Source organism: Acipenser ruthenus, chromosome 15 (genome assembly GCF_902713425.1).
Source record: "Acipenser ruthenus chromosome 15, fAciRut3.2 maternal haplotype, whole genome shotgun sequence".
NCBI classification, from domain to species: Eukaryota; Metazoa; Chordata; class Actinopteri; order Acipenseriformes; family Acipenseridae; genus Acipenser; species Acipenser ruthenus.
This window is the reverse complement of record NC_081203.1, coordinates 25,665,879-25,693,481: the sequence shown is the minus strand read 5'-3', so window position 1 is coordinate 25,693,481 and position 27,603 is coordinate 25,665,879. Positions and strand designations below refer to the sequence as shown.

At 36.1% G+C, this 27,603-nt stretch overlaps 1 protein-coding gene across 5 annotated transcripts in view; it reads left to right on the top strand.

Moving 5' to 3' along the window:
* Positions 1–27,603, top strand: part of LOC117422114 (CDAN1-interacting nuclease 1-like) — a 79,411-nt gene that overhangs the window by 2,696 nt on the left and 49,112 nt on the right. For 4 of the 5 annotated variants that reach the window (XM_058987612.1, XM_034927472.2, XM_058987613.1 and 1 more), the window contains 4 exons: positions 21,019–21,064; positions 21,935–21,999; positions 23,109–23,169; positions 27,195–27,267. In XM_058987612.1, the coding sequence (XP_058843595.1) occupies positions 21,019–21,064; positions 21,935–21,999; positions 23,109–23,169; positions 27,195–27,267 (245 nt within the window). Of the gene's footprint in view, positions 1–21,018; positions 21,065–21,934; positions 22,000–23,108; positions 23,170–27,194; positions 27,268–27,603 lie in introns of those variants that run through there. The other variant, XM_058987615.1, reaches the window with a different exon arrangement.

The following is a 27,603-nucleotide window of genomic DNA, read 5'->3' as shown; positions in this document are numbered from 1 at the left end:
CTGTTACTGAGGGAACTTCTTTTAAACTGTTTATATCGTATACAGCATTTGAGATGCAGACTTCATATTTTCAATGCTGGGGCATTATGCAGGAAGGGACATAGAAACCTGATTTGCTCACAAACTGCATTTAAAAGTGTTAGTTCCCTTGACCTCAAATCAATATGGTTTCTATATTCTGGTCACATGACTTTTTTAGGTCTCTGTACACTTTTATATTATTTTTCTGTATTGGGTACACAGCTCTATCCTCCTGATATTATTTATGTTTCATTCCCAATATTGTTAAAAAATGAACTGTTTCATTTACCTCAGGCCTCATCACTGATTCAGACCACGTGGTTTTTCACATTTTGTTTCATGTTTACAGCAGCCATTGTACGATGCCTCCATTTACATAATGCTTTGTTCACCAAAATGACTTCCAATGTGAGAATAGCCTATCTGTGAATATCAATAAATATTAGGGCTGCAATGAAGAGTATACTTTGACTTTTGAAGGTTCGGAACACATTACCGAAGGAAGGTTTGAACCTTCAGTGGTACTAATTTGCATAATTTACTGGTTAAGTCACCATAGCAACTTGTTTATATTTGATTTTAGTAATATGCATTATACAAATCAAAAGATCGCATTTTGCACGCGAGTGACAATTAATGTGTGATTTATAGTATTCACGCATTGTTAAATGGTTTCTGTTAAGAGGGGAAAAAACAAAAAAACACACAGTGCGTGAATGCCACCTGACAAACCTTTGAACACAGCCCCAATAAATATCATGTCGTTTGTTTTTTTATGTCAATGAGACATTTCTTGATTTTGAAAAACATGCAAGTGATGATACTTATGGACACCGTTGAAACACATAATATATTATTGCAAAATTATGCATCCACTTAGTTTCTTTTTATTTCAATAAAATGTTAGTAAAATAATTTTCATTTAACAACTTTATTTTTAGGAAGGGATAAACCTAAAATATATTTATTGTGATTGTTCAAATTAACTTTAAATGTATCAAATAAAAAACATGCAAGGGAGTGCAAATAGGACATTTTCAATTTGTGTAAAATAGTTTTTGGTGTTTTTTGTGTAATGTACTTTGTGGTACATGATTTTAATTTAATTAAATTAAAAGCTGGCTAACGGTACAATTTATTTGATTGCACTTTTCTGTTTTTTTGGGACAAGCTCCTATAGTAGAATTATCACAATTAACTTGTGGCATTATATTTTGGTAGTAATTCTGGAATGTTTTAATCAATCGCTTCACTGACTTGTGTCAGCGATTATTTGTAGAAAACTGGCAATTTATTTTGTTTTGTTTATTTTCATCTACATGTACAATAGCTGTTTTGTACCTTATGTTGGCAAGCACCAGATTTTTTTATTTTTATTTTTCTGTTCTCTGTCATACACCTTTTGGAAGGTTTTTTTTTTTTCTTTAGGTTGTTAAAACAACATTTAAACAAGTCCAGTTTTAGAAAAAACTGCTACTGTTTTCAGAGCCTGCTAAATATATTCTCCATGTCCGATCAGCTCTGGGGACTCTAGAGGTTTAGTGATTGGAATGGCAGGAAATCACGCTTTCAAGACATAACGGATTGACTAGGCCATCCATCATTTGTTAGCATGTGCTGAAGCACTGAGTTTCTGCACAGGATCCTGCGATTTAGTAAATACGTTAGAGATGAATAGAGCTTACACACAAGGGAAGCTATCACTGTCCTTCACCAGCCTTAGACACAGAATCCTGCTGAGAGGGCTGGTCGACGGTAGCTCATCAGTAACTGGTCTGTCACAGTTGGTGGTGCCCACCGACCATTTCCTACTATATTAAATGCATCTTTAATATCTGCTTGAGTAGATTTAATGAAATAAAATTCTGTTTCAAAACACTAACCACAGTTTCCTCAAGTGTTTTAGTATATATCCTGCAACAACCACAAGGAAAGAATACAGCTGAATAAAAGGGATTTACATAATTGTCTTATAGTCTTTGTGTACGTGACTCCCATGTAGTACAGTAGGTACATTGCAGTCTTGCATTGGACTAGCTAGCTGTAATATTACACAGGTCATACCCAATTATTTTCAACAGAAATGTATATATGTCATTTCTTATTTATGAAATTATATTTGACCCTATTTTAGCGTGCACCACACATGGGTCAAAAACCGACTGTTACATTAGGAATACACTGAGCCCCAAAGTTAAGAAGTGAAGGAACATAGCACTTTAATACTAGATATTGTATTTTTTACATCAGGTTGTATAAATAAAGTTATTAGAACCAAAGGTATTCTACTCATTTATCTATTTAATACACATTTTTACACAAAAACAAATCAATCATTATGAAACGGTGATCTGGGAGTGGAAGCGGGGGTAAGATTTTATTTTTATTAAATCATTGTTCAAAACATACACAGTAAAATCCATGTACTGTAGATGGATTCATCCGTCTTGTAAGCCTACCCTGCGAGACAAATGCAATTACAAACATGTACCATCCATATAGGTTTATACACATTCAGTATATCAAATTCAAACATTGCCAAGTAAAACAGGAACTGACAGGCTATATAATATCCAAATGAAGATGGTCTTCATTTGGATATTATATAGAAATATCTGTCTGGTGTAGAAGTAAATAGCTGAGACTCGACTGTATGTGTGACTTAATTTTGGAATCTTCTAAATGTAACTCAGTGGCATCCCTAAAATGATAATGTTCACTAATTTTAGGAATGTTATGCTATAAGCTTCTTTTATATTAGAAATCACCAGATCTGAAATAACATTAAACAAAAGAAAGAAAAAATTCCCTTTTTCAGTTACCACAATTTAAAGGAGATGTTAAAGTTGTTGCTACTGTTTATTTATTTATTTATTTATTTATTTATCTATCTATCTATTTATCTTATTGCATTTTATCCCCCCCAAAATGTTATCAATATGAATTGAATGCTTTTTTGACACTGTGTCAAAGCTGCAATGCATCATACCGGAAAAGAGTACTGAATAGCAAGAATAAAATTATTTGACCTAATTGGACCTGTCCTACTGGCATATAGAAATACATTAGTTTTGAACAAAAGATCAGGTTTTAACTAAGGCTCTGTCAGCTGTTACTCCAATCTTTTAAAGGGGAGGGGTGGGGGCAGTGTTTTTAATTTTGCTTGGTCCAGGGCAGTGGGTATTAAAATCCACAGAGCTCTTGATATAGCAAAACGCCGGTCATCTGTTTATTTGTGCATATGACAGTGATCCGAGGTTTCTCGTCTGTGAAGTGCACGTAACACAGATGTTGGGGAGTCATCTGTCAGCTATGCCTCTCCTACAGAGTTTGAGTTCTAAAGGGAAAATAATTCGACACAGTGCTGTCACTTTTACCCTTTCACAATTGAATAACATGCAAATATTGCACCTCCCGCTTAGCAGTCATGTCCTGTCTAGTGTCTGTGCTGGGTACAATGAAAACAGAATGGGTGCATCTAGGCCTGTAGGGTGTGACATGAGTTGCACTATCAGACATTTGAATTGGAAATGGTCTGCTCCTATGGTTTTTATATCTCCCAGTGCAGTGGCGATACATTCCTGTAGGTTTTTGTCCTCCAAGAGGCCTCTTTGGCCTTTCCCTTTCCTATGAATGGATTTGGTTGTAATGATTCCTCTGTCTTTAGAACTGAATTCAGTTAATTTTGCATACATCCCTTGAGTAAAAATTGGCAGATGCTTTTGTCTTGGAAGTGTTGAAAAGGAAAGTGCAAGAGCAGAAGTAAGAGGCAGCAGTGCTCCAGTTCACAGTCCCCGAACATTTTGGAAATAGCTAATGTGCAGTTTTCATCAGTGCTTAGGCGGGGCACAATATGGTGCCTGTGGCTCACTGGGGAATATGAATGTTGATTAAACATGCTCTCAGGCTTTGAAATTCTGAAGTAGTGTCAGAATAATGGATGTTAAGCAAATGTCAAGCATTTGGTAATTTCTCTGTTATTTGGGGTTTATCTACCATGATCAGTCGTATAAACTAGTGCTTTTCTGTTGTGGCATGTGCCATTGATATGGTGATTAGCCGGCAGGAGAGACTTTGTTTGTAATGGTAATATTTTAACTCTGTATAATTTCTGACCACTCCACAATTATTCATTTGGTTATGGTGTTAATTTTGTATTCCATGCTACTTAATGTGAGAAAAAAACAAAAAACAAAAAAAAAACTTTTAACTGACCCTATTTCCAATCTGTGGATTTTAAGGAAGATTTATATTTCATTAAAAATAAGCATATTGTTTAACAAATTGAACATCGTCTGTTCTTGTCAGTCTAGTCTGCAGTGAGATATTTCCCCACAGTTGGTTGTAACTATGTGTTAGGAAAATATGTGTTTAAACTGAATTCGGTATTGTAAGCATCTTCCCCCCAAAAAATAAAATGGAAAAATAAAATCTTTTTAGGCACCAAAGCTTGTAAAGCTTTACAGCCTCATGCTGTGAGAAGTTAAAAGGTAGCCGGATTAGCACGTTGTGTGAAACACTGAGGCTATGGGTGGAACTTATTTTCTGGTTGTATATTTGTGTTATTCTAATGTGAACATCAAAGAGATTAACAAAGTTGATCAGCATACACATACATACACTTTAGTGTTTTACCTGCAGTTTAATGGGCCCAGTATACTGTAGTGTAGCTTAGATTCTAGAGGACACACATATGGAAACTATTTATCTTTCTACCAATTGGGGAGGATTCGGGTGAGCTCCAGAATCCCCAAAACTGCATAGGTCTGAATATAATTATATTGCTTCCTAAACTAGTTTAAAGCAAATTGGTAATATTTATACCTGGGCAGTCCATAAACCACAGTTTAGAAACTGTTTAGAATGTATTAAAATCCAGGTTTGCTTAAATCCAAAATTGTACTCGACCAAAATAATTTTTACTTTCATTGTTTCAAAAATGACTCACCGACTCAAATTCAACACTTTTAATAGTAACACACCAGTATTGTGGGTTTTTTTTTCTTGAAGGATCAGTGGTATGTTACTGACTTTTTTTCCCCCTTTACTCTTAGTGTTCTCAATACTTTTTCGTTTTAAACACTTTAACAGTAACACAGTATTTCTTGCACTGGTATGTTCAGACAAATTGTACTGCTTTGAATTTTGCAACATTGCAATACCATCTGCTTTACTTTCAACTTTGTCTGAACTGTTTAAAACCCTTCTCCATCATGCATGCAGTTAGCAACTTTGACAAGTCTTTCTGTGAAACAAGATAAAATCTTATTTAAAGGGGCAGTATCCTTTGTCAGCTTGTGTAATCATAGTGAACACCAACACCAGTAGCCTTGGAACTGCTAACAGGTGACTGTGAACAGTGTTTTTCTTTTCTGTTTTAGCAAGTATTTGACTTTTTTTTGGTGTTTATGTAGTTAAACTAATATTATAGGTGTTGGATAAAGAATCCCTTTAGTCATGCCTCTGCAGCCAATTTTTAATGGAGTTTAATTTAGCAAAGTGCTTTTGGAATATGGACCTAAATGTCCATAAGAAAATGCAGTAAATAATAATATTTTGGTACAAAATTGTACATCACTGAGAAGCTTGACATTTTTTTTATGTTGAATCTTTTATAAAAAAATTCACGGAATTACTAAATTAGGTGTATTAAAAGTATAAGGTGACGTGTAGAACAAAAAGAAAAGACTCCTCCAGCTCTTATGGACAGATTTTGAACTGATGTCTCAAATAGAATGGCCTTTGTTAAATGGCCAACCATTTAACAAAGGTGCAGTGATAGTGCAGTGAAACACATGTATTAACGACTCACAGACCAGTACTAAAGTGTCAAGCTACCTCACAATGTTTTCTAAGTGTATATTATTCCATGCCTTAAGGGGTTTCTCTTTATAGATATGAGAGGGTTTGTTCATTCTGTGTACATATTGAAATCAGGGTCTTGTTTGAGCCAAAAAACGCAACTAATTATGATGAAGAATTTAGTACTGTATGTCTCATGAGGAAAATAGTCCACTTGAGGCTAAAGGAAACCTTATTTCTCTTGTGACTGGGTTGGGACATTGGCCTAATGGATAGCAATGGGGTGCAAGCTTAAACTACTGTGCCTCTTTTTAGCACTTTCACAGTGATAATATGGGGTAATAAACATGACTCGGTAGGTGGAGAAACTGTGCTCCTGTAGAATTTGTTAAATGCTTCAACAGTAAATAATGATGTTGATAATAATAATAATGGTTTGGGTAATACGATCTTGGGGTCTGTTATTGATGACAGACATTTTTAAATTTAAACTTCTTTTTGTGTTGTGCCTAATAAAACAATGCATCCTACTATTTGGTGCAAATTGTTATCTTTATTTGTGTTTTTAGTACCTTTGTGTATATTAAACAACCTGCTCCTTTCTGATATTATTTCCTTTCCTAAGCTGGAACAAAACAGAAACCACAGCTACCTTTCTTAGCTGATTTTCTCCAGGAGTCTGCAGAACTTTAAATAACTGGTCCTTTTATGTTTATGATGCCTTTGTTGTCTGTCACTGAATCTTTTTTCCTTTGTGTGAGGACTGCCTAAAGTACAGTACCTGACTTGAAAAAGGCTAGTACTGGATTGAAGACTGGCAAAAACACTGTATAAAGCGTAAAGCCCCACTAGAACAAAATCATGTTTTTCAGCAAATCATAATAAATATGACAGTTCACCAGTCTTGAAGAGGCAAGCTTTGCTCACCTAATCAAGTCAGTTTAATCGTTTAAGTTGCTAGTAGATGTGATATTGTTTAGTCAGAACTGAGATGCAAGCAACAATACACTATTCAAACTGTATACTACTGTAACTGGTGCACCACTGTTTCATGTTTTTGGTAAGTGTTACTGATCATAAATTAGAAACATTCTTTTTTATAGTGTACATTTTTCTAGTTTCTAGCATATTTCCGATATGGTTCAGAAAAAAACTGAAAAAAATATACACGAATAACCAATATGAAATCAGACTTCCATATAATATGCAGATTACAAAAATGATTACCATACTCCTTTGAATTTAAGACCCTCAAATTTAAGACGCAGCCCAAAAAATAAATACAAAAATATATAAAATAAATGCATTTACAAAGATGCATTTACTCATGTAAGAAAACGACGTATGGAGGCAGTTTGCAGCCGTTTGTGGTCACACAGAGCATTGCAGTCGTGATTACTCAAACATGTTTTTCTTCCATTTTGTGAACTATGGTATTGCTTGGCAAGTAGAAAAACAGGCCATGAAGTTAAGGTCATGAAGGGCAAGGCAATGTTGCCTTCGTTGGGCGTGAAGATTCAGGGGCACCAAGGCAGTTCTAGGGGGCAAAAAGGCAAAACATAAATCCAACCCAAGGGTACCAAGGCGATTTCATACTCATTCATAAAACAAAAAAGAAACACAGAGGGCCTATTATGTTGATGAAATTGTTATTCAAACAAAAACAAATCCATGTTTTCTGAGTGATTTACACACTAATTGTTACAAAAATAAAATATAGGTTCATTGTAAACAAAAAAAAGTATAAAAAAAAAAAATCTAATTTTAAAAACAACAAGCATTCCAAATGAAAAAAATACAATGGGGAATTGTCAGTGAAGGGAAAGTTAAAGATAGATTTTCAGGCAAACTGGCTGAAGATTTAACCATGGCTGGAGTTTCATAACGATAGTGGTCAAATGAGTTGTTGGTCTGCAGTGTCTGCGCAACTGTAGTTTGCCAACTGCTGTTACAAAACCTGTACAAACAACATGGCTTTGAAAAAAAAAAAAAAAAATTTAAATTAGAAATTAGTCAGGCAATGGACAGTGCTCTGCATCACAATGATAAACAGCTGGATGTACGTCATGTTAGATACTTACACTTGAAAGACTATATAGTTTCACAGTTCTTGAAATTCACAGTTGCAGAGGATTTACAGTTTTGTTGTTATGGTGCATTGCTGGACACTTGATTCAGGAAAAAAAAGGTATGCTTTTTTTAAGCATACACATTGTAACATTTTACTAGTTAAAAAGCAGAACTACGTAAGGTAGTGAGAATGTATTACACAAAAATAAATGAAAACAGAAATCTATGCACTTCTCAAGATTGTTCACTTATGTTATCTCTTCTACTCACTTCATAACACTACTTAAACCATGCCATAGCTACTTGCTCAGTTTTTTTTTTTCTTCGTGTAAGAATTTGAGCAAAACGAATAATTATCTACCTATATTGTGTTCATTTTTAGCGTTGGTGTTTTGGGGGGAAATTATAAAACAGCAATGGTAATTGAAATATCAATATAAAATTAGCAATGTATATAAACTGAAGACATGAAAGGAGTTGTGTATTGCACCGTTGCAATTTTAAGCCCGTTCTATCTCAATTAAATTTTGTCTAATCTCGTACTGTATTTGACAACTAAGTACACATTATTGTTGTTGGTGTCGGGAACAAATTGTTGTGCACCCATTGCTTACCTGAACATTAGGCAAATCCTAGAACACTTCGCTGTCGCTTTAGACAGCTCTTCCTTCATATTTAAACATTTTTGAGTTGGCATGGGGCTCGGACAGAAAAAAATCACAGAGTGACACTAACACTGAACGTGTGATTTAAACATTCCTGGAAGCGCAGCATATTGAGCTCAGTCTAACAGCGTCCCTCCCTCTGTTTGCCCGTCATTAACCAATGGCTTAGTCCTGGGAGGGGCACAGTAAAAATAATGGCAACAATAATACGTTATGATAGTCATTTTCCCGCAGGACGAGATTAGACAGAATTAAATTGAATTGTGACAGAACAGGCCAGCTGACGCTGCGCAAGTTTGTGAATTGGTTGTAGATCAGATGTGCTGGTGCTGAGGGACACCGGCGGCAATGATGGGCGGGCTACAGGCAACTTTTGCTTTAAGATTTTTTTAATTTATTTATTTTTTATTTGAGAGGCATTGCGACAAGCAGCTTGGGCAGTGCGGCTATTGCCGCTGGTGCCGTCAGTTATTCCACACCCTGGAAAAATACGGGGGTCTGATTAGAACCGATCCTAATAACGAAACGCTGAAATTGTGAAAGCTTCTCTTCAAATTCCTCAGGAAGCTAATGGTGCTTTGTGACAGGAAGGACCCTGTCGCTGGTTCAGCTCTACTGCTGCGGTAAACAGGAAGGCTTGCCAGGAGCTGAGCTGATCGGGGCGTCCTGTTTGGCTGGGGGGAGACCCCGGGGAGCCTACACCCGTTTAAGAACGCAGCATTCAAGGCTACTGCACCACGGCCATAGCTACACAGGCGGGCGCTGAGCGAAAGCTTGCTTTGTTTACATCGAGGAGGAGAGCGTCCACTCCGCAGGATAACTACTATGGAACCATTCAGCCGCCAGTCAGTCAGTCACATTGCGGTTTGTGTACTTGTTGGTGATTTTAATACACACATCACTCACTATACTGTACTCAAATTTAAGACGCAGGCCATTTTTGAGAAAATTGGTTTAAGAAGTGCGTCTTAAATTCAAAGTAATATGGCAATACAAAGTGTTGAATACCTACATTACTGTATATTTACCATGAAAGAAGGCTATTTAAATAGACATTACTTTTAAAATACATATTTTACAGGCATCTACAGTACTTTAGCACATTCAAATACATTCTTTACATGTTCAAATCAACTCTGAGACCTATCACTAGTACTAACCTAGTGTCACTTCAAAAGTATTAGTGTTGAAGACTGCAGTGGACATTCACCAAAACAAAAAGAAACTGAACACCTTTTAATGTGGATCCACATTAATCATCGCTGTCTCTTCCCCATTCATCAACACAGTCTTTGCTACATTCATCTCAAGTATTTAACACAGTCTTTAAGTATTTCTGGATACTATCACAGTCCTTCTTCCATCATCATTTTATGTGTCTATGAGATTTGTGTATTCCAGCCTCTGGTTGATTTAGGCTCTTTAGATCATGGAACTGATAATGGCAAGTCTCTTGTCTCAGTTGTGTGAAACAAAAATGGTGTATGTAGAGCGCTACCGTCTCCTGGGAGTATACTTCCTCGTCTCACTGCTGGAACAATAGCAAACTTGGCAGGTGCAGTTGTACTGCTGTGTGGAGTCAACCCCCTCCCCCCGCGCTGGAAGAGCATCCTGATTAGGGGGTTACGGCAAGAAGAGAATTAGGCATATAGCACTTAACTTAATATTTAAAAAATATATATATATATAAAAATATAAAACAAATTAAAGACTTTGCAGTTTAGAAAAAATACATTACCTGGCAGTATGGTAAAGCAATTGAAATTCTTGGATTTTTGGAGGAATGCTATATTGGATGAATTACATTTATTTTATACAGGCTTTATCAGCCAAGATTTGCAACAGGCACATGACACAATGCTGTAACAGATAACATTTGGGCAATTTGGCAATAAAAAGGTTTGGTGATCCATGACATTTGTAATGGAAAATATACAGTACTCCAGCATGCAGAGATGATCAAAATACCACTGCTTCAAGACTCAAGTTGTACAGGAGATATTCAAATAAATAGGGACTGTTAGAGATATGCAATATAAACCCTAGTAAATGTGTTCATTAAAGTGATAATTAAAAAGGAAATTGTAATATGTTGCAATAAACAAACTGATACAAATATAAACGAATGAAAAAGAACAGACTAGCCTGAGGAAAGATTTGCATACTGGACTCAAAATCAAATATGCTATGGAAGATACAAGTATAAATGAATGAGGGAGGTGACCAGGTGGTCACTTTTTACAAAAACCCAGCCTCAAGTTATAGTGCGGATGTGTGTGCGTAAATGTGATTGCTAGTAAAAAGCATTTATATATCTTGTTGCCTAAATGTTATCATGCTTAAAACAAATACAAAAGAAAATTATTAATGAAGGACAATTGTTCCACCATGTTCAAAGAAACCAACAGAAATCTGTTCACATTTGAAAGTTATAAAAGATGAAGATTTCATGGGATGTAGCACATGGTGGGTTCCTTTATGTACATTGGCACTTTATCTGATAATCTTTTTTTTCTGCTTGTGAGATTATAGAATATGATGGAAAACACATGTTTGCATTTATTGACAGTAAGTGCATTTGATGATACAGTTGATGACATACATGTCCTTGTCACTTGTAATCAGTTGTGCATGAAACAGCAACTTGTGATAAATAGTCGAACAGGTGATATTTATTACCATCACCCACGGATTTACGTCATATACAATACTTTCTTTGTAACCAAATATAGGGATTTCAAAGTATTTTAGTAAATCACCATATCCAGCACATAATGGTGAATTTACATTAATCGTAGTTTTGCTTTCTGAGGTATTACAAAAAGCAGTGGCAAGAAGATTAAATGCAAAATAAATTTTTAAAGAAGTCCTATGGGACTTTTTGGTCAGCTTGAGCCAGGGCAGCACATTATATTAAATGAGCAGTGTGTACACTGGCATAATGTACTGCAGTGTGGCTATATCAGAACTATGGGTAGAAGGTTTTCTTCAATGTATTGCCGCAACAGTACAACCATAATCCAGGGATTAGAGTTTTTTTTAAACTCTAATGGCTAGTTTACAAACCTTGATTAGCTCTACCAGTAATCTTGGATAATCTAATTAATAAATGTTTCTTTAGGCATGGAAGTCCAAGGCTAGTGCTGATCGGGGGTCTATAAAACCAGTCAAATATATTAAATGAAAAGCTTGTCAACACGGGACCATATATATGGGCGTGTGTGTTTTACGAGATACACAGGATGACAAAACTGCATATTTTACACTACAAGATAGCTGTATTTTTGCTCATTATGAACATAGTAGGCTGCTGTTGTCAAAATGCTGACGTTATAACTTCAGTGATCTCAAAACTTCAAAGTCATTAGTAAAAATGTGATATGCCTCAGTTCCTTTTATGCCCTGAAGAACCTAGATACGCACGACTTTCTACATTTAACTCCTCCCAATGTTAACTACTATTGCAGCATATGAGACGCATGTCATTAGCCAGGTGGCTTTCATTAAGTAAATTACAACCATTTTTTCAAATTAATTATTTGTAAATAGCCTCTAGATCTACCTTGAACGTTTTTACATGTTCTTGGTAATTAATTAGTAATGCTACATTAACATACCTGTATTACTAATTGTTTTCTTATTTTTTTAGTTACACACGTTTTGTTTGTTATATATTCAAAACCGAATTTTACATTGTTGTTTCCAATCTCAGCAGTGATGCAGGGCCAGAATAGGGTAAAACAATTAATTGTGTATCCATTGATTTAATCTTATTAGACATCCAACAAAATAGCACTTCAGGTCCATCACATGTGTTTTTACAGTCCTTGAATGAGCATTTAGTATCCTGTAAGTGTTTGAAAATAATATTGACAGCTATTTTTGTATACTGAGTATATATATATATAAAGTACTGTGCAAAAGTTTTAGGCAGGTGTGAAAAAATGCTGTAAAGCAAGAATGCTTTCAAAAATAGACATGTTAATAGATTATATTTATCAATTAACTAAATGCAAAGTGAGTGAACAGAAGAAAAATCTAAATCAAATCCATATTTGGTGTGACCACCCTTTGCCTTCAAAACAGCATCAATTCTTCTAGGTACACTTGCACAAAGTCAGGGATTTTGTAGGCATATAGTCAGGTGTATGATTAAACAATTATACCAAACAGGTGCTAATGATCATCAATTCAATATGTAGGTTGAAACACAATCATTAACTGAAACAGAAACAGCTGTGTAGGAGGAATAAAACTGGGTGAGGAACAGCCAAACTCAGCTAACAAGGTGAGGTTGCTGAAGACAGTTTACTGTCAAAAGTCATACACCATGGCAAGACTGAGCACAGCAACAAGACACAAGGTAGTTATACTGCATCAGCAAGGTCTCTCCCAGGCAGAAATTTCAAGGCAGACAGGGGTTTCCAGATGTGCTGTCCAAGCTCTTTTGAAGAAGCACAAAGAAACGGGCAACGTTGAGGACCATAGACGCAGTGGTCGGCCAAGGAAACTTACTGCAGCAGATGAAAGACACATCATGCTTACTTCCCTTCGCAATCGGAAGATGTCCAGCAGTGCCATCAGCTCAGAATTGGCAGAATACAGTGGGACCCTGGTACACCCATCTACTGTCCGGAGAAGTCTGGTCAGAAGTGGCCTTCATGGAAGACTTGCGGCCAAAAAGCCATACCTCCAACGTGGAAACAAGGCCAAGTGACTCAACTATGCACGAAAACACAGGAACTGGGGTGCAGAAAATGGCAGCAGGTGCTCTGGACTGATGAGTCAAAATGTGAAATATTTGGCTGTAGCAGAAGGCAGTTTGTTCGCCGAAGGGCTGGAGAGCGGTACACGAATGTGTGTCTGCAGGCAACAGTGAAGCATGGTGGAGGTTCCTTGCAAGTTTGGGGCTGCATTTCTGCAAATGGAGTTGGGGATTTGGTCAGAATTAATGGTCTCCTCAATGCTGAGAAGTTCAGGCAGATACTTATCCATCATGCAATACCATCAGGGAGGCATCTGATTGGCCCCAAATTTATTCTGCAGCATGACAACGACCCCAAACATACAGCGAAAGTCATTAAGAACTATCTTCAGCGTAAAGAACAAGGAGTCCTGGAAGTGATGGTATGGCCCCCACAGAGCCCTGATCTCAACATCATCGAGTCTGTCTGGGATTACATGAAGAGAGAGAAGCAACTGAGGCTGCCTAAATCCACAGAAGAACGGTGGTTAGTTCTCCAAGATGTTTGGGCCAACCTACCTGCCGAGTTCCTTCAAAAACTGTGTGCAAGTGTACCTAGAAGAATTGATGCTGTTTTGAAGGCAAAGGGTGATCACACCAAATATTGATTTGATGTAGATTTTTCTTCTGTTCACTCACTTTGCATTTTGTTAATTGATAAATATGAACTATTAACATGTCTATTTTTGAAAGCATTCTTACAGGTCTGTGTTGTTCTTCAGGTAGGTGTCTGTCCCTTTAATTACACACGGTATACTGGAAGTGCGCTTTAAATGCTGTGGCTTAAGTTTATTAGCACACGGAGTTAAAAAACAAACAAAACAAAGCCTAGCCCTTCTTTGGGCACTAACTAAACAGGTTAACAGTAGTCATATCTAACACAGTGCAGGGTAAGGCTGTTCCCGTTTAAACCAATTCCACAAATATCCTAATCCAAATCACCATCCAGCACTTAAAAACCCCTACCTTTGTTTCTTTAACAGAAAATCCTTCTTTGTCCAACATACTTTTCCACTGTTCAGTTTTCTCCTATCTCTCTACTTCAACCCTTCACACAAACGGAACACACAAACTGTGACCTTTTTATTCCCCAACTTGATCAGTTGCATCTGATCAGCATTTACCCAGTCATTATTCAATTAACCGATTGTTACCTTTGCTATGATGAAGTGTACGTGGCTATCACCAGGGTCCTAAAGCCTCCATATTAATGTTCGGCGGGACATACACATTCTCATTCTCTCTCTCTCTCTCTCTCTCTCTCTCTCTCTCTCTCGCTCTCTCTCTCGCTCTCGCTCTCGCTCTCGCTCTCGCTCTCATTTATGAGAATGACAAGCCTGCAAATAACACAAAAATTGAATCAATGTATGGTTAAGATAATTGTAGAAAATGTCTTCACAGTGCAGATCTATTCATTTTATAGGTCTCAAATGTGCATTTTTGAAAGAAACATGCCATAGCATGCATGCATTTTAATTTTAAAACAACATATGTGGTACTACACTTGGTTAAATCTACTCCACTACTCCGCTCGCTCCACTGGCTCCCGATCACCGCTCGCATCCAGTTCAAGACTCTTGTACTAGCCTACAGATGCCTTGACCAGACTGCACCCAGCTACCTCCAGACCCTCATCTCTCCCTACACCCCCACTCGACCTCTCTGCTCCGCCTGCACTAGAAGACTAGCTCTACCTCCGCTACGCTCCCCTGCCTCCAGAACCCGCTCCTTCTCCACCCTTGCTCCGCAGTGGTGGAATGACCTTCCTGCAGATGTCGGGACTGCCCAGTCCCTGACCACATTCCGGCGCCTCCTTAAGACTCACCTATTCAAACAGCACCTGTAGAACTCCTCTGTTTGTATCCTGGGACACTATCACCCTTCATGTAAATGTGCTTTATTTTGCTCTTATCTGCCCCCTATTTTACTGCATTTTAATCCTGTACTTCAGAATACTGTAATCTGCCAAGTGTTTAACCTGTAGTACTTTGTATTGAATCATATCCTGATGTAACTATCACTATTTAATCATATCCTGATGTAACTATCACTATTATCTGCTGTATTATTGAATTGTGGTTTGTCACACTTGTACTTTGCTTGAACAAAAGTTATTGTATTTCTTGCTCTTATTGTATTACTTGTATTGTAACACTTGAAATGTATCTGCTTACGATTGTAAGTCGCCCTGGATAAGGGCGTCTGCTAAGAAATAAATAATAATAATAATAATAATAATAATAATAATAATAATAAATGAAACTATTTGGAAGCTATGGTTTTTGTGGGTCATTTCACGTGGAGAGTGAATGTCCCCACCCCTTCACTGGCTTCTTTTCTGCCAATGACCAATCAGCTATATCCCCTATTGACTGACATGGTTTCAGCCAGTAACATGCTTTGACCCTGAAGACACTATGCTAAGGTGAAATGATCCATGAAATACAAGTGCAGACAATTGTAAGTGCAATTCTCAGTTTCACTGCCTTTTTCTTTAACCTAAATAATACCAGATACCATGTTTTTAAAGTTAAAATACATGGGAAGCTGTAACGCATGTTTCTTTTAAAACTACATGTTTGAGATATATGCAGCAAATGGAAGTGCAAGATGGCTAAGATTTATAGAATTTTTTTTTTTTTTAACTACAGTTACTTTAATTTTGTATTGTACCTGTGTTAATGGTATATACATTTATATATATTTTTTTTACCAGATAACAGTTTAAGGATTCTTCCTGTGGAGAGGAGTAAGAATTAAATGGGAGAAAGTCACTGCAGGAGAAAGATCACAAGGATCATGTTGTCAAGAAAATTACATCACTGTGCACCTATAACCTCCTGAACTGAGTGGAGTTAAACCAGAGCAATAGAAGGATAATTACACTATATTTACTTAGTAGGGCGTGAAATAACAAGCCTTTATCTGCTATTTTATTTGCTGATCCAGTCAGGGAGGTGGGTCAATTTAGGTGTTGGTTTCTGTTGACTAGACCCAGAAAAGGAAGATTTTGTATGAAATGTTTCATTAAGAAAAAACAGATGAAGAGAAAATAGGAGAACAACATGCTGGTTTTATTGAAAAACATTTCAGGTTCTACCACAGTTTTTAAAAACAAACAAACAAAAAAAAAAAATGTCAGTATATTTTATAATGGGCTCTATCAGGGCATGTAAAAAAAAGAAAATCCAGTATGTTTTGTAATTCCCAATAATATTGGGTCAGCTATACTCTATGGCTCTGTGGTTCAACATGGACCCCTACTGACAACATTCATTGGAATGTTCTATTCTGATTGGATGTATATAAGGTGGTTCCAGGTGAATGTGATGGGCAGCATCTGTAACTTGTGCCCACCTGCACCTATCATATTCATGTATCACTGTTACAATACAAGCTGACAAGATACAAAGATAGCAGTGGCAACAATCGAAATGGAAACAATAAAAGCAGTATTCTTGAGTTCAATAAACTAAATAGTCTGCAGTCTTTTGTTCATTAATCCAGTGTTGGACATCGAGGGCCATTCTGCCCCATACCCTTCATTACTTAATTGAACCAATCAAACACATATTTATGTATTAATTAGTTAACTACTGATATGGAATTGCCCTCAAGGACAGGTATTTCTGTAGTCCACTCTTGTGTTTCACAACCACTTGGCCCATTCAAAATTCTTTGGTAGTATTTGAACACCACTAACTAATAGCAGTAGACGAAAGGTGGGTTCATCAATGCCTATTCCTGTTCAGGTATTTTGCACCAGTAATTGTGTGACCTTCAGTGGGAGGAATTTCCCTTCAAATGTCCAGTTTTGAAAGAAGCGCATGTTATAGCAAAGATGTATTTTCATTTTAAAGCATCATATCTGGTACTACTCAAGACCTGGCGAGTGAAATTGTCCCCACCTGGCTTCTTTCTTGTCAATAACCAATCATCTATTTCTCTTATTGACTGACACACTTTTAGGACTGTATTTAACCTGTTGTAATACCAGCTTTATGTAGCTAATGGAAGTGCAAAATATGTATGATTTATGGAATAATTTAGGTTAGCTGCGATTACTTTTAATACAGCTGAGTGTGAGAAATGCTGCAGCTTTATTATAGTAAGTTATTGGCCTGTGTTCGAAGGTTCGTTCGCTAGCCAGGAATTCAGAGGTAGTTGTAACCCTTCGAAGGTTCGTCAGGCACTTTATTTATTTATTTATTTTTTTGTGGTATTTTTTTCCCCCCTCTGTGAACAGAAACATTTTGAGTCTGTCAACTCATCAACATCATCTATATTAAAGAAAATAAATAATAATTATATCGGGTTGGTAAGCATTCTTGGTTATGTAAAGCAATTTAGAATGCTGTCCGGTAATGCAGTTTGAGTTTCTCATTATTATTATTTTTTTTTGTAAATTTAGTTGTTGCCAATTATTTTTATTATTTTCTCCCAATTTAGAATGGCCAATTATTATTTTTTTAAACTCAGCTCACTGCTACCACCCCTGCGCTGACTCGGGAGGGCGAAGACAAACACACACTGTCCTCCAAAGCGTGTGCCGTCAACCGACCGCTTTTTTTTCACACTGCGACCTCACCATGCAGCCACCCAGGAGCTACAGCGTCGGAGGACAACACAGCTCTCTGGCAGCTTACAGGCAAGCCCGCAGGCGCCCGGCCAGACTACAGGAGTCGCTGGTGCGCGGTGAGCTTAGGACACCCTGGCCGACCTAACCCTCCCTCCCCCCGGGCGACGCTCGGCAAATTGTGCGCCGCCCCCTGGGAGCTCCTGTCCACGGTAAGCTGTGGAATAGCCTGGACTCTAACTCGTGGCGTCCAGACTATAGAGCGCATCCTGCAGTCCACATGGAGCGCCTTTACTGGATGCTCCATGTGGAGTGCAGGAGCCCCCAATGCTGCAGTTTAAAATCATGGTATATACCAGAGAGAGCCAAACCGCAGCTCTTGGGCAGTTGAAGTACGGCTCCTGGTGAAATGTTGGGTGACGCACACTTTGCAGCTCGAATGAACTAAAGAAAGAATAATAAACGAAGAGAGAAAGTAAACATAAACACAAGTTTATTATTTTCTGTATTTGTTATAATTATTCTTTTTTCTCTCCCGTTGTTTCTCTTCTTCTTTGAGCCTGCTTGTTCACTGCAAGGATATTTCGTCACCTGATGAATTTCAACACCGCTCGCTGGCGCATGTATATTTCGATCACTGAGTGAAAGCCGGGTGTGCAGTTGAAATAAAATGTCATCATTTTGAATTAAGTGCTCATTCATTTCGTGGAGACAATGGCATCGAGCAAACGCTCCTTGAGTAATAATAAAGTTTGAGGCTTTAAACCAGACTGGGTGAAAGAGTTTGATTCACTGAAAACAGTGGTAAACCTGTGTCTCATCTGCAACAAATCGCTTACAGACTGTAGTCTGTACAAGGCGAGCAGGCACAAAAACGTCATTATGAAACAAATCGCAACACATTTTCATCTGAATGTACTCCTGGATCAGACTTAAGGAGAAACACGCCTCAGCAGTCAGCAGATGCTTCTTTCAGCGTTCAGTAAAGAAGCTGATTTAACGACTCAAGCGAGCTTTGCATGGCATGGAATATTGCTTGTGGCAAACATCCTTATTCAGATGAATGAATCTTTTTGTAAAATTGCATATTTAAATTTTATATTGAAATCAGGGCAGTTATCGTATTTTGCTTCATCATAATATCTTTATTTTATATAGCGCCTTTCATAGTGTTATATATACAGTATAAACAGAAATAATGGAAAAACACCAGTGTTACATTTCAAGCTTAATACACTATAGATACAGTACAATACAAGATTACGTTATTATGTCAGAGAGAAAATATATATGTTTGTGTGTGTGTGTGTGTAATATATATATATATATATATATATATATATATATATATATATATATATATATATATATATATATATATATATATATATATAAATTTATTTATTTATTTATTTAAAAACAATGCTGGTATGCGGCTTGCAGGGTCATGAAGTTTGGCCACCCCTGGTATATACAGTAATCGAAACCAATACCTAAGATACTGAAATATTGCATCTCATAATAAAAATCTCTCTTGGCCTGGGGCTTTAGTGAAATGCATTTTGATTGGAGAGTCATCCCTGAAGTTTATTTCACTAGAGTTAATATTTGGTTAATTTATTTTTGGGTTTATAAACATTTTGGACGATTTAGTAGGATTTCTGGTAAGCTTGTGCTTGTGATTGCCGAATGTCTCGACAAATATAAAATTAAAATAAAACTTACTCGTCTAGCTTTCTGTCTATATAACTTTTGTTTTGAAAGTATATACACTCATCCCTGATTGGTTGTTGGAGACTTTGGATATGTCAGTCCTTTGGTAAGCAACCAATGGTTGTTTAAAAAGGCTTAAAATGGGTGTCTGGCGTCACCGTTACATCATCGTTCACATATGAACGATTTCTTGCAGCGCCATAGCAAAAGAGTTAATGCTGTTTTTGGGAGCCTTACCCTATACACGTATAATCTGATTCACTTTAAATGAAAAATATAGGAAGCAATTTATCTTAATAATGTGTGTAATGTAGAGCAAAAGTTGCATGCTAACCGGTAAGTAAATTGAAAATTAGTAATTTATTTAGGTTAAAGTAACAGCAGTTTTATTTTCATGTTGAAATGCACATTTTTTAATTTTAGAGTTAACTGAAATGAAGTGGCATAAAACTGTTGTTGTTGAATAGTATATATTTGTATGTAAACAAAATACTTTGTTTATTATCATTAACACATAGCAGGTTAAGCTGTTATAAATAAATAAATAAATAAATCTAGTAAAATTAACACCAAATCTATTGAAAGTGTTATGAGCTAGATATATCCACAAGGGACTATAGGCCCAGTAGCAGCACATTATTGTAGGCCAATTAGAAAGAAATCTGTCACAGTTTTAAATGTTTGCAATTCAAAGAAGGAAAAAAATTCCCATTTGAGAAGCCTGTTTTCCAGGTTGCTTCAGTGCCAGGTGTTTGACATTGAGTAAAGTCTGAGATGAATGTAGCTTATGGCAACCCATGGAATAGACCGACTCTAGGGAGTCGCAGCTTCCTGCCGTGAAAGTTTCCATTTTCAAAGCACATCAGTTTCAGTGGGAATGTTCCAGTGGTCCCATATGCTGCTTCTGACAGAGCTAACTTTCTACCCAGAATATGAGACAGCTACTGAAGAGGTTCCCTCATTGCTAACAAAATGAATCCCAATATGTTGCCAATGAAGGAGCAGCATGTTTCCAACTGTTAATGGAATTGAACCCCATCAATTATTAATAGAAATTTGCTTTGTTTTCCTTGCTCATTTTGCCTTTTAACTCCACGACATCCTAGTGATATGGGTTTTATAGGTTTTGAACCAGAAAAAGAAATGCCCAAACATAATGTCAAGATGAGTGCTGTAATAGTACAATTCCTCCTGTATTTGTACTTGCCCTTCATCCCCTCACCCTCGCCCCCGCCTCCACCCCTTTCCCGAACCTTAGCGGCTGGAATCCTTTGTCTGAGGTGTTCATCTGGAACAACTTTTGCACACTTGTTTTCATGTTCTTTTAGATTACAGGGCAGCAGGCCTAGCTTTGAAGCTCCCTTCTTCTTTTGTTTCTTTGCAATGCACTCTAGTAATTAACTTTGTCCTTCTTTTATTTGTTCCAGTCAATCGCAGTCCACTCTACTGAGCATCTTCTCCCAGGAGTACCAGGTTAGAAGTTTTCTCCTTTGTGAAGGCTGACAGGTGCCTAATTGAATGATGAATGTCCCTTTATTTCTTTGTAATTGAACTGCCAGCTTTCTGATTGGTTTGGAGGATGTTCCCCTTTCCACATCAAGCACCGCCTGAGTCTCAGTGGATGGCTGCCAAGCCTTCCCATCCATCTGTCTAATAACATCTAGCCTCTGCTTATTTGGTGGACTTGTAATAAATTATGCTAAACCATTATTATTCTGACAATAATAATTTCCCTGTGTTGCATGGTTCCGTGTGCTAAATGTTTGCTGACTTGCACTGTCACTGCCGCTTTCCATGGCTGACAGGGATGATGATAAATGACCAGTGCTGGAGTGGCAGAAGGCAAGGGAGGCAGAAAATAGAGTCATTTATCATGAGATGACAGATGTCAGTCATGTGGCATGTCCCAACTGAATTACTTTTTGTAGTTTTTAAATTTGTTTAAAGTTAAAGTTGTTTTTAAGCAATGTTGTTCCTGGTTAAAATGGCAATTGAATTGCTAAAGTTGGGCACAGAGGAATAGGTCAGAATCAGATTGGGGGGGGGGGGGGGATTAATACAAGGGCTGAGAGAGAACAAGTTTTTCCTTGACTCATGTAACCCTCAGCAAACTTATTGAGATTCAATTACTATGACCCTTCCAGCTTCTACATATACTGTAATGTACCTCTCTGGCAGACTGTGTGTAATAGATATAGAGACACTGTTGCCTTGGTATAGCAATACAATCACTTTAAATTGCACAACCTTTACAATTTCAAAGGTTTGCTAATCAAAAATATTAAATAACAAATGCTGTATTTCATTGAGAACCTGACCTGCCATCTTTTATTGCTGTTTCAGAAACGAATCAAAAGAAGCCATGCAAGGCATCACACTGCAGAGGCGATTGAAAACTACTACCAAAGGTATGACCTACGTATCCCACTAGAGGGTACCACAGGACTTAATAAATGGACCACCCTTAAAGCATGTAAACCTGGATGATGGATAGTCTCTCTCTAACAGATTTATACATTTTCTGATTTATATTTAGAAATCTCACGTGGAATTTGTCATTAAGCTCATTTCTGCAACTTTAATAAAGCAGTGAACATTGTTTTTAAATGGCTCAGTTTACCACGATTTGTTTCATTCACTTGAAAAGCATATACAGTTTGAAGAAGCACATTTCTAGGTTTCTCCAAATTTAATAATATGTTATTAATGATATGTTTTACAGCCTTTCATATTTAAGGTAAGTAATAGAAATTGAATAAAGGTAGGGTCATTAAAAAATACTTGATTACATGTGTTTACAGTTGCCACATTACCAAAAATCTGTAAGAACCCAGGTAAATGTTTAAATTGCATAGAACCATACAGTGTGTTATTATATACTGTAAAAATGAATACTATATGTTAAATAATGACTGTTGTACAGTATTAGGATTTAATGAAAGTATTGTGTATTCTTATTGGCAGATAGAAACATGTCATGTTTATTGTTTACGTCTGGGAGCTGTAATACTACAGTGATTTAAAACCAAAGATGAATTTACAACATGGCATAATTGTCAATATGTTTAATTTTATTACGCTAAAGATTTGTGGTCTCTACTTATTCTAGGTTATTATTATCTGTAATACAGTTTTTGAAAACAAGCACAATGTGTTTTTGCATAAGATAATAGGTCTTTATCTAGTCTATTAATCTCCTGTTTTGTGTGAAGGGAGTGGATAATGCACACATAACCCAGTTATATAAATCAAAGCCAGGTATGTATCAGACTCGGTGATGTATATTGTCTGTTTTTGTTGGAGTAGGTAAGTACTGGTCTTTTTTTTTTTTTTTTTTGTGCCAAGTGAGAGTAGTTTTAGTTTTACTCATGTGTCTTCTGTAGCCAGGTTGAGCATACCATCTGCCTGAAAGGGCTAAAGTCATTAGGGACGTTAACATGTCTAGGCTGGTCTACCCTTGTCATTACAACACCAATGTGGCTTTGTTTTTTTTTCTTTTGTCTTTTTTTTTTTTCAGGTACCTGAGTGAGGTGAAGAAAAATTTGACTGCCCCTGTCCTTTTAGAATTGGCCAATGAGGTAATCGATTCCTTTCATCTTTCTGTTTTCTATTTAAGGCATTTGATTAAATGTGTGTGAATTTCTAACAAATGCAGTTAGCCTAAAAACCTAATTTTGAAGTCACATTGGACATTTGAAATTGTTTTCCCTGTCTGTTAGTACTTAGGAAAATTGGACAAATAGTCCCGTCTATTAACCAATCATTTAATATAATTAGTCTATATCCATTCTAAGCAGATGTGTAAACACTTTTTTTTTTTTTACAAAAACATATTATAGCAAATCCAGTTTATATTTAAATGAATCTTTTCTATAAAAAAAAAACCTGAAATACATTTTAAAAATACTAAATTAAAAATATATTTTGAAATACAACTTGTTTATAACAGCTTGTTTACAGCACTGCTTTTTCCACCCAGCTGAAGGACTTGTACTACGAAATGTTTTGATATAATAGATGTTTATCAATTATTCACATTTTTGTGTACCTAAATTACCTTTTGCTTTTTGATTTTCCACCTTTTGGTACACAGCAGTTTTCATTAAAAAAAAAAAGAATGTGTGTGTGTGTGTGTGTGTGTGTGTATATATATATATATATATATATATATATATATATATATAAATAAATAATACACACGCACACAGGAACTCTTTATTGAGATATATGAGAGCAATGAAGATCATGTTAAGTAAAAAAATATCCGGCTCATAATAGTTAAACAAAACAAAAAGTGAAATCTTTATTCATTCTTGGTACAGTGTAAAATATTTTGCTGTATTACTGGATGCAGTGCAGAGCTGCTTATGTAGCCGTCAGGAGCATACCCCTGAGTATATACTGTTTTAATGTTGCGTTGTAGTGGAATATAAGGGCAGGCAGGGAAATGAGTGTTTGCATTAAAAATGGCTTGGTGCTGTGAGCATTAAGTGTTGCAGCAGCAAGTTCTACATATTACATTAATAAGAAAGAATGGGTTCCCTCAGCTCTGTTGTCTCTCGTGCATTGCTGCAGTCAGCAAATGAACAATTAACATTCAGTTACTCAAAGGCTTTAATGAGCTATGAATGGTCTGCAAACCCTGATAATTCAGTTAATGTACAAAAAGGAGTTTAATCCACACTGGCTAATAAGGTAACATTTACAAAAGTAATATTATGTCATACATTAAACATATTGAAATAAGAGAATAATGACTGAACAATGAACATTAAAGATATTCAATCTTTGCATATTGTGAAATACTGTCTTGTAAAAAAAAATAATAATAATAATATTTTTTATCAATAAGTATGTTCTGGAGCAGGGTGTTAATATTGTAATATCTCTGTTTAGTGCTTTATTTTGTCAAAAAAAATTTGATTCGTATTTGGTAATGTTATTTTGGTAAACATCAGAGATAATTTGTAGTACTGTCAGTGTCTGTAATGATGTGTTTTAAGTACAAAAAATAAAACGCATTTAAAATTTAAAATAACATTTTCCAGTCATACCTAGAAGTCTTAAAAAGCTAACATGCGATAATGTTTTTATGTTTATTGACTGAGTACAAAGTAAGATTGTTCCACATTGTCTGAACTAAGTTTACATTATTGAAACATATGATGCTAGATTAATGCAGTCCTTATTTAATCAGCATACTGTATTGGATTTTGGGGAAATAATCAGCCCCCTGATTACTGTCCATGAACCATTTCACTGTCATTTTTTATTATGCTACTTAACATTTAAACAAAGCACTCGTGTGTCCACTGACAGTTAATTGATGTAGTGGTGGCGCTTTATGAGACCATATATCTCCAGCAGAGGTGAACTATAAAAATAGATGAGAAATATAAAATATAATTTTTAAATCCTACTACATATAGATGTTTTATCTGAGAGGAATGTTAAACGGGGTTTAACTCTAATTCTAAGTAAGTCTTATGCATGAAGGTCAGAAATTAATTTACAGAGCCTTTATATTATAGATACATAAAAATGAAATCCAAAGAATAGTTTATTTAATATTTTCATAAGGGGTAATAAAACCAGTCTTAGTTGTCTTTCAGTCCAATTATTTCCAGGTGGGATTTGAAGCCCTGTAAATTTTACTTACATGTTAAATTCTGACGTATAGCATGGTGGTCTTATTTCAGAATGAGATGGACACATGATTAATATGAAAATTAGGGAGATGCAAGTACCTGAACTAATAAGGTAGTCCTTTATTCAGGCTGGACTACCTTCAGTAATTTCACCATTTTTCAAGTGTCAGTTCTGATGTGGGTTACTGAAAATACGCAGCTCTTGATACTTGGGGAATTTAAGGGTATCCAAGGATGTATCTCAAATGTAAAAGAGCTGCAGGTTACAGAGGAAGGAATTATTTTACAAAAAAAAGCAGATTCTCTTTAATGAAGATGAAGACTGTCTTTATCCATAATAATTATAGACATCTTTAGTCTTCCAAGGCTGAGTTTGTATGCAGAATTATGATGATATTAACAAATATTACCATCAGTAAATCTTTGTTGCAAGCAGTTTATGCTTGCAGCTTTCTTATAAAGGAATACTGTAGGGATAAAAAGCTACTATCTGGCAATAAGCTGATGGCAAATTCAGTGCTGGATCCTCCAATTAAGCTTAAAAAAGAAAAATGTATTGGCGCTCCTTAATTTGCATAAAAAATAAATAATAAAGAAACAGTTATAGTAATCATTATAGTATGTGGGCTTTTATTGGTGAATATTGTACAGTAAATATTGACAATTGCAATCAAAATACAACTAATACATAGTATTGCAGTATCAAATGAAATACATAGATAATGCAGATATATAGGTTCTATAATGCATGCTATACTTTATAAATTTTAACCTTGTTTACCATATTTACTGTTATACAAGAAAAGTGTACATTTGCTTTACCCATCATTTGACTTGTACTAGGAAAGGCAGCTTGACCTATGCTAAATGTCAAAATGAATGTCCTCTAATGCAGTAATTTAATTCAATATGTCCTTGTTAAATCTGTATTCTATACATTTTCTTAAATTCACTTTCAAATTCAAGAAAGGGTCATGTCTGTACACTTGTAAACCATATTTTACCAGTAAAAAAAATGACCAGTGATCGTCCTCTCATTTTAAGCTCTTTTATTTGTAATCTGTCCAAAACCACAGATTTGACAATTCTAACCAGAGTAGTTTGAATATGAATGAGTCTAGTGTTGTACAAATTATATTTTAAGAAACACCACAACTCAGTGACTCCAAAGATCACAGGACAGCTGTCTTTTAATCCCCCAACCCCCTCTTAAAAAAATAACTTTTGTAAAAATAGGCTGAAGACTCCACTTAGCCAATTTATTTGTTATAATTAGAAATTTGTTCAAAGAACAAAGGTCACCATGGTTAATGGATCACAGACTGGTAATGAATGCATATTCTGTAGAAATAAGGGTAATGACACATTATGAAGGAAATTGTTCCACAGAACTTTTTTGAGCCATTTAAGTTTGAGAGACATCATCTGGATGAGGCTACTGAGTCTGTCATACACAGTGCGTCTCCCCAAAAAAATATTTCCCTAATATGTAAATAAATTGATAGAATACCTGCATTTACAGAACCATTTTTTTTTTTAATTCACAAATATCATTGTGTCACATTTTCATCCAACTATTGCATGTGCTTGAGAATATCAGCATCTAGGTCATGGCAACCTGTTTATGCGAAGGTTCTAAACGGATCAAGGTTCTGGCAACTGATTTGATAGGTTGTTTAAGGCTATATTGTGGGAACCAGTTGTCGAATTATGATGAAACCATACCCAATCATTTGTTTTGAGGCCACGCTCTACTTGCAGTGTGTGGAGGTCATAGTGAGTGCAGTTAGTGTGGCACCAATGTTATACCTTTTTAGTGCTAAAGAACCAAGAGCAAAACAGCATTTTTTTATTACTATTAAAAAATATGTATAGCTTCTATATCAGCCTACTGATGGGGTGGGGAACATTTAACATACTTAATTTATTTACATGTATTGTTAATTTGTTTAAAGGTGGACTTTTCCCCCTCACTGATGGCTCGGATGGTGCTAGAAAGGTATCTTCAAGAACTTGAGGGAACACCACGTAAGTGTTGTGTTTTGTTTGACTGAATACCATAGACACCCAAAATTAATGCTTTACCAGCACTGAACTACATTTGACAGCAACAAACTTAATGAGAGCCAGACTCCAATGTTGGTACCTGGGGCAGCTAATGACAATTAAGCACTCTTTTTAAGAGGACCACCCACCACTTAACTACTACTAGATCAATGCTATTTTATTTCACAAACATTTTTTATACCCCACCCCACCCCTGTTTTTCAGATGCTGTTCTCCAGACAGAAACAGTTTATATTAAGTTTATTAATGTAATCTTTTGCCTTGTAAAGATAAACTAACCTGTGCAAAATGTAATTA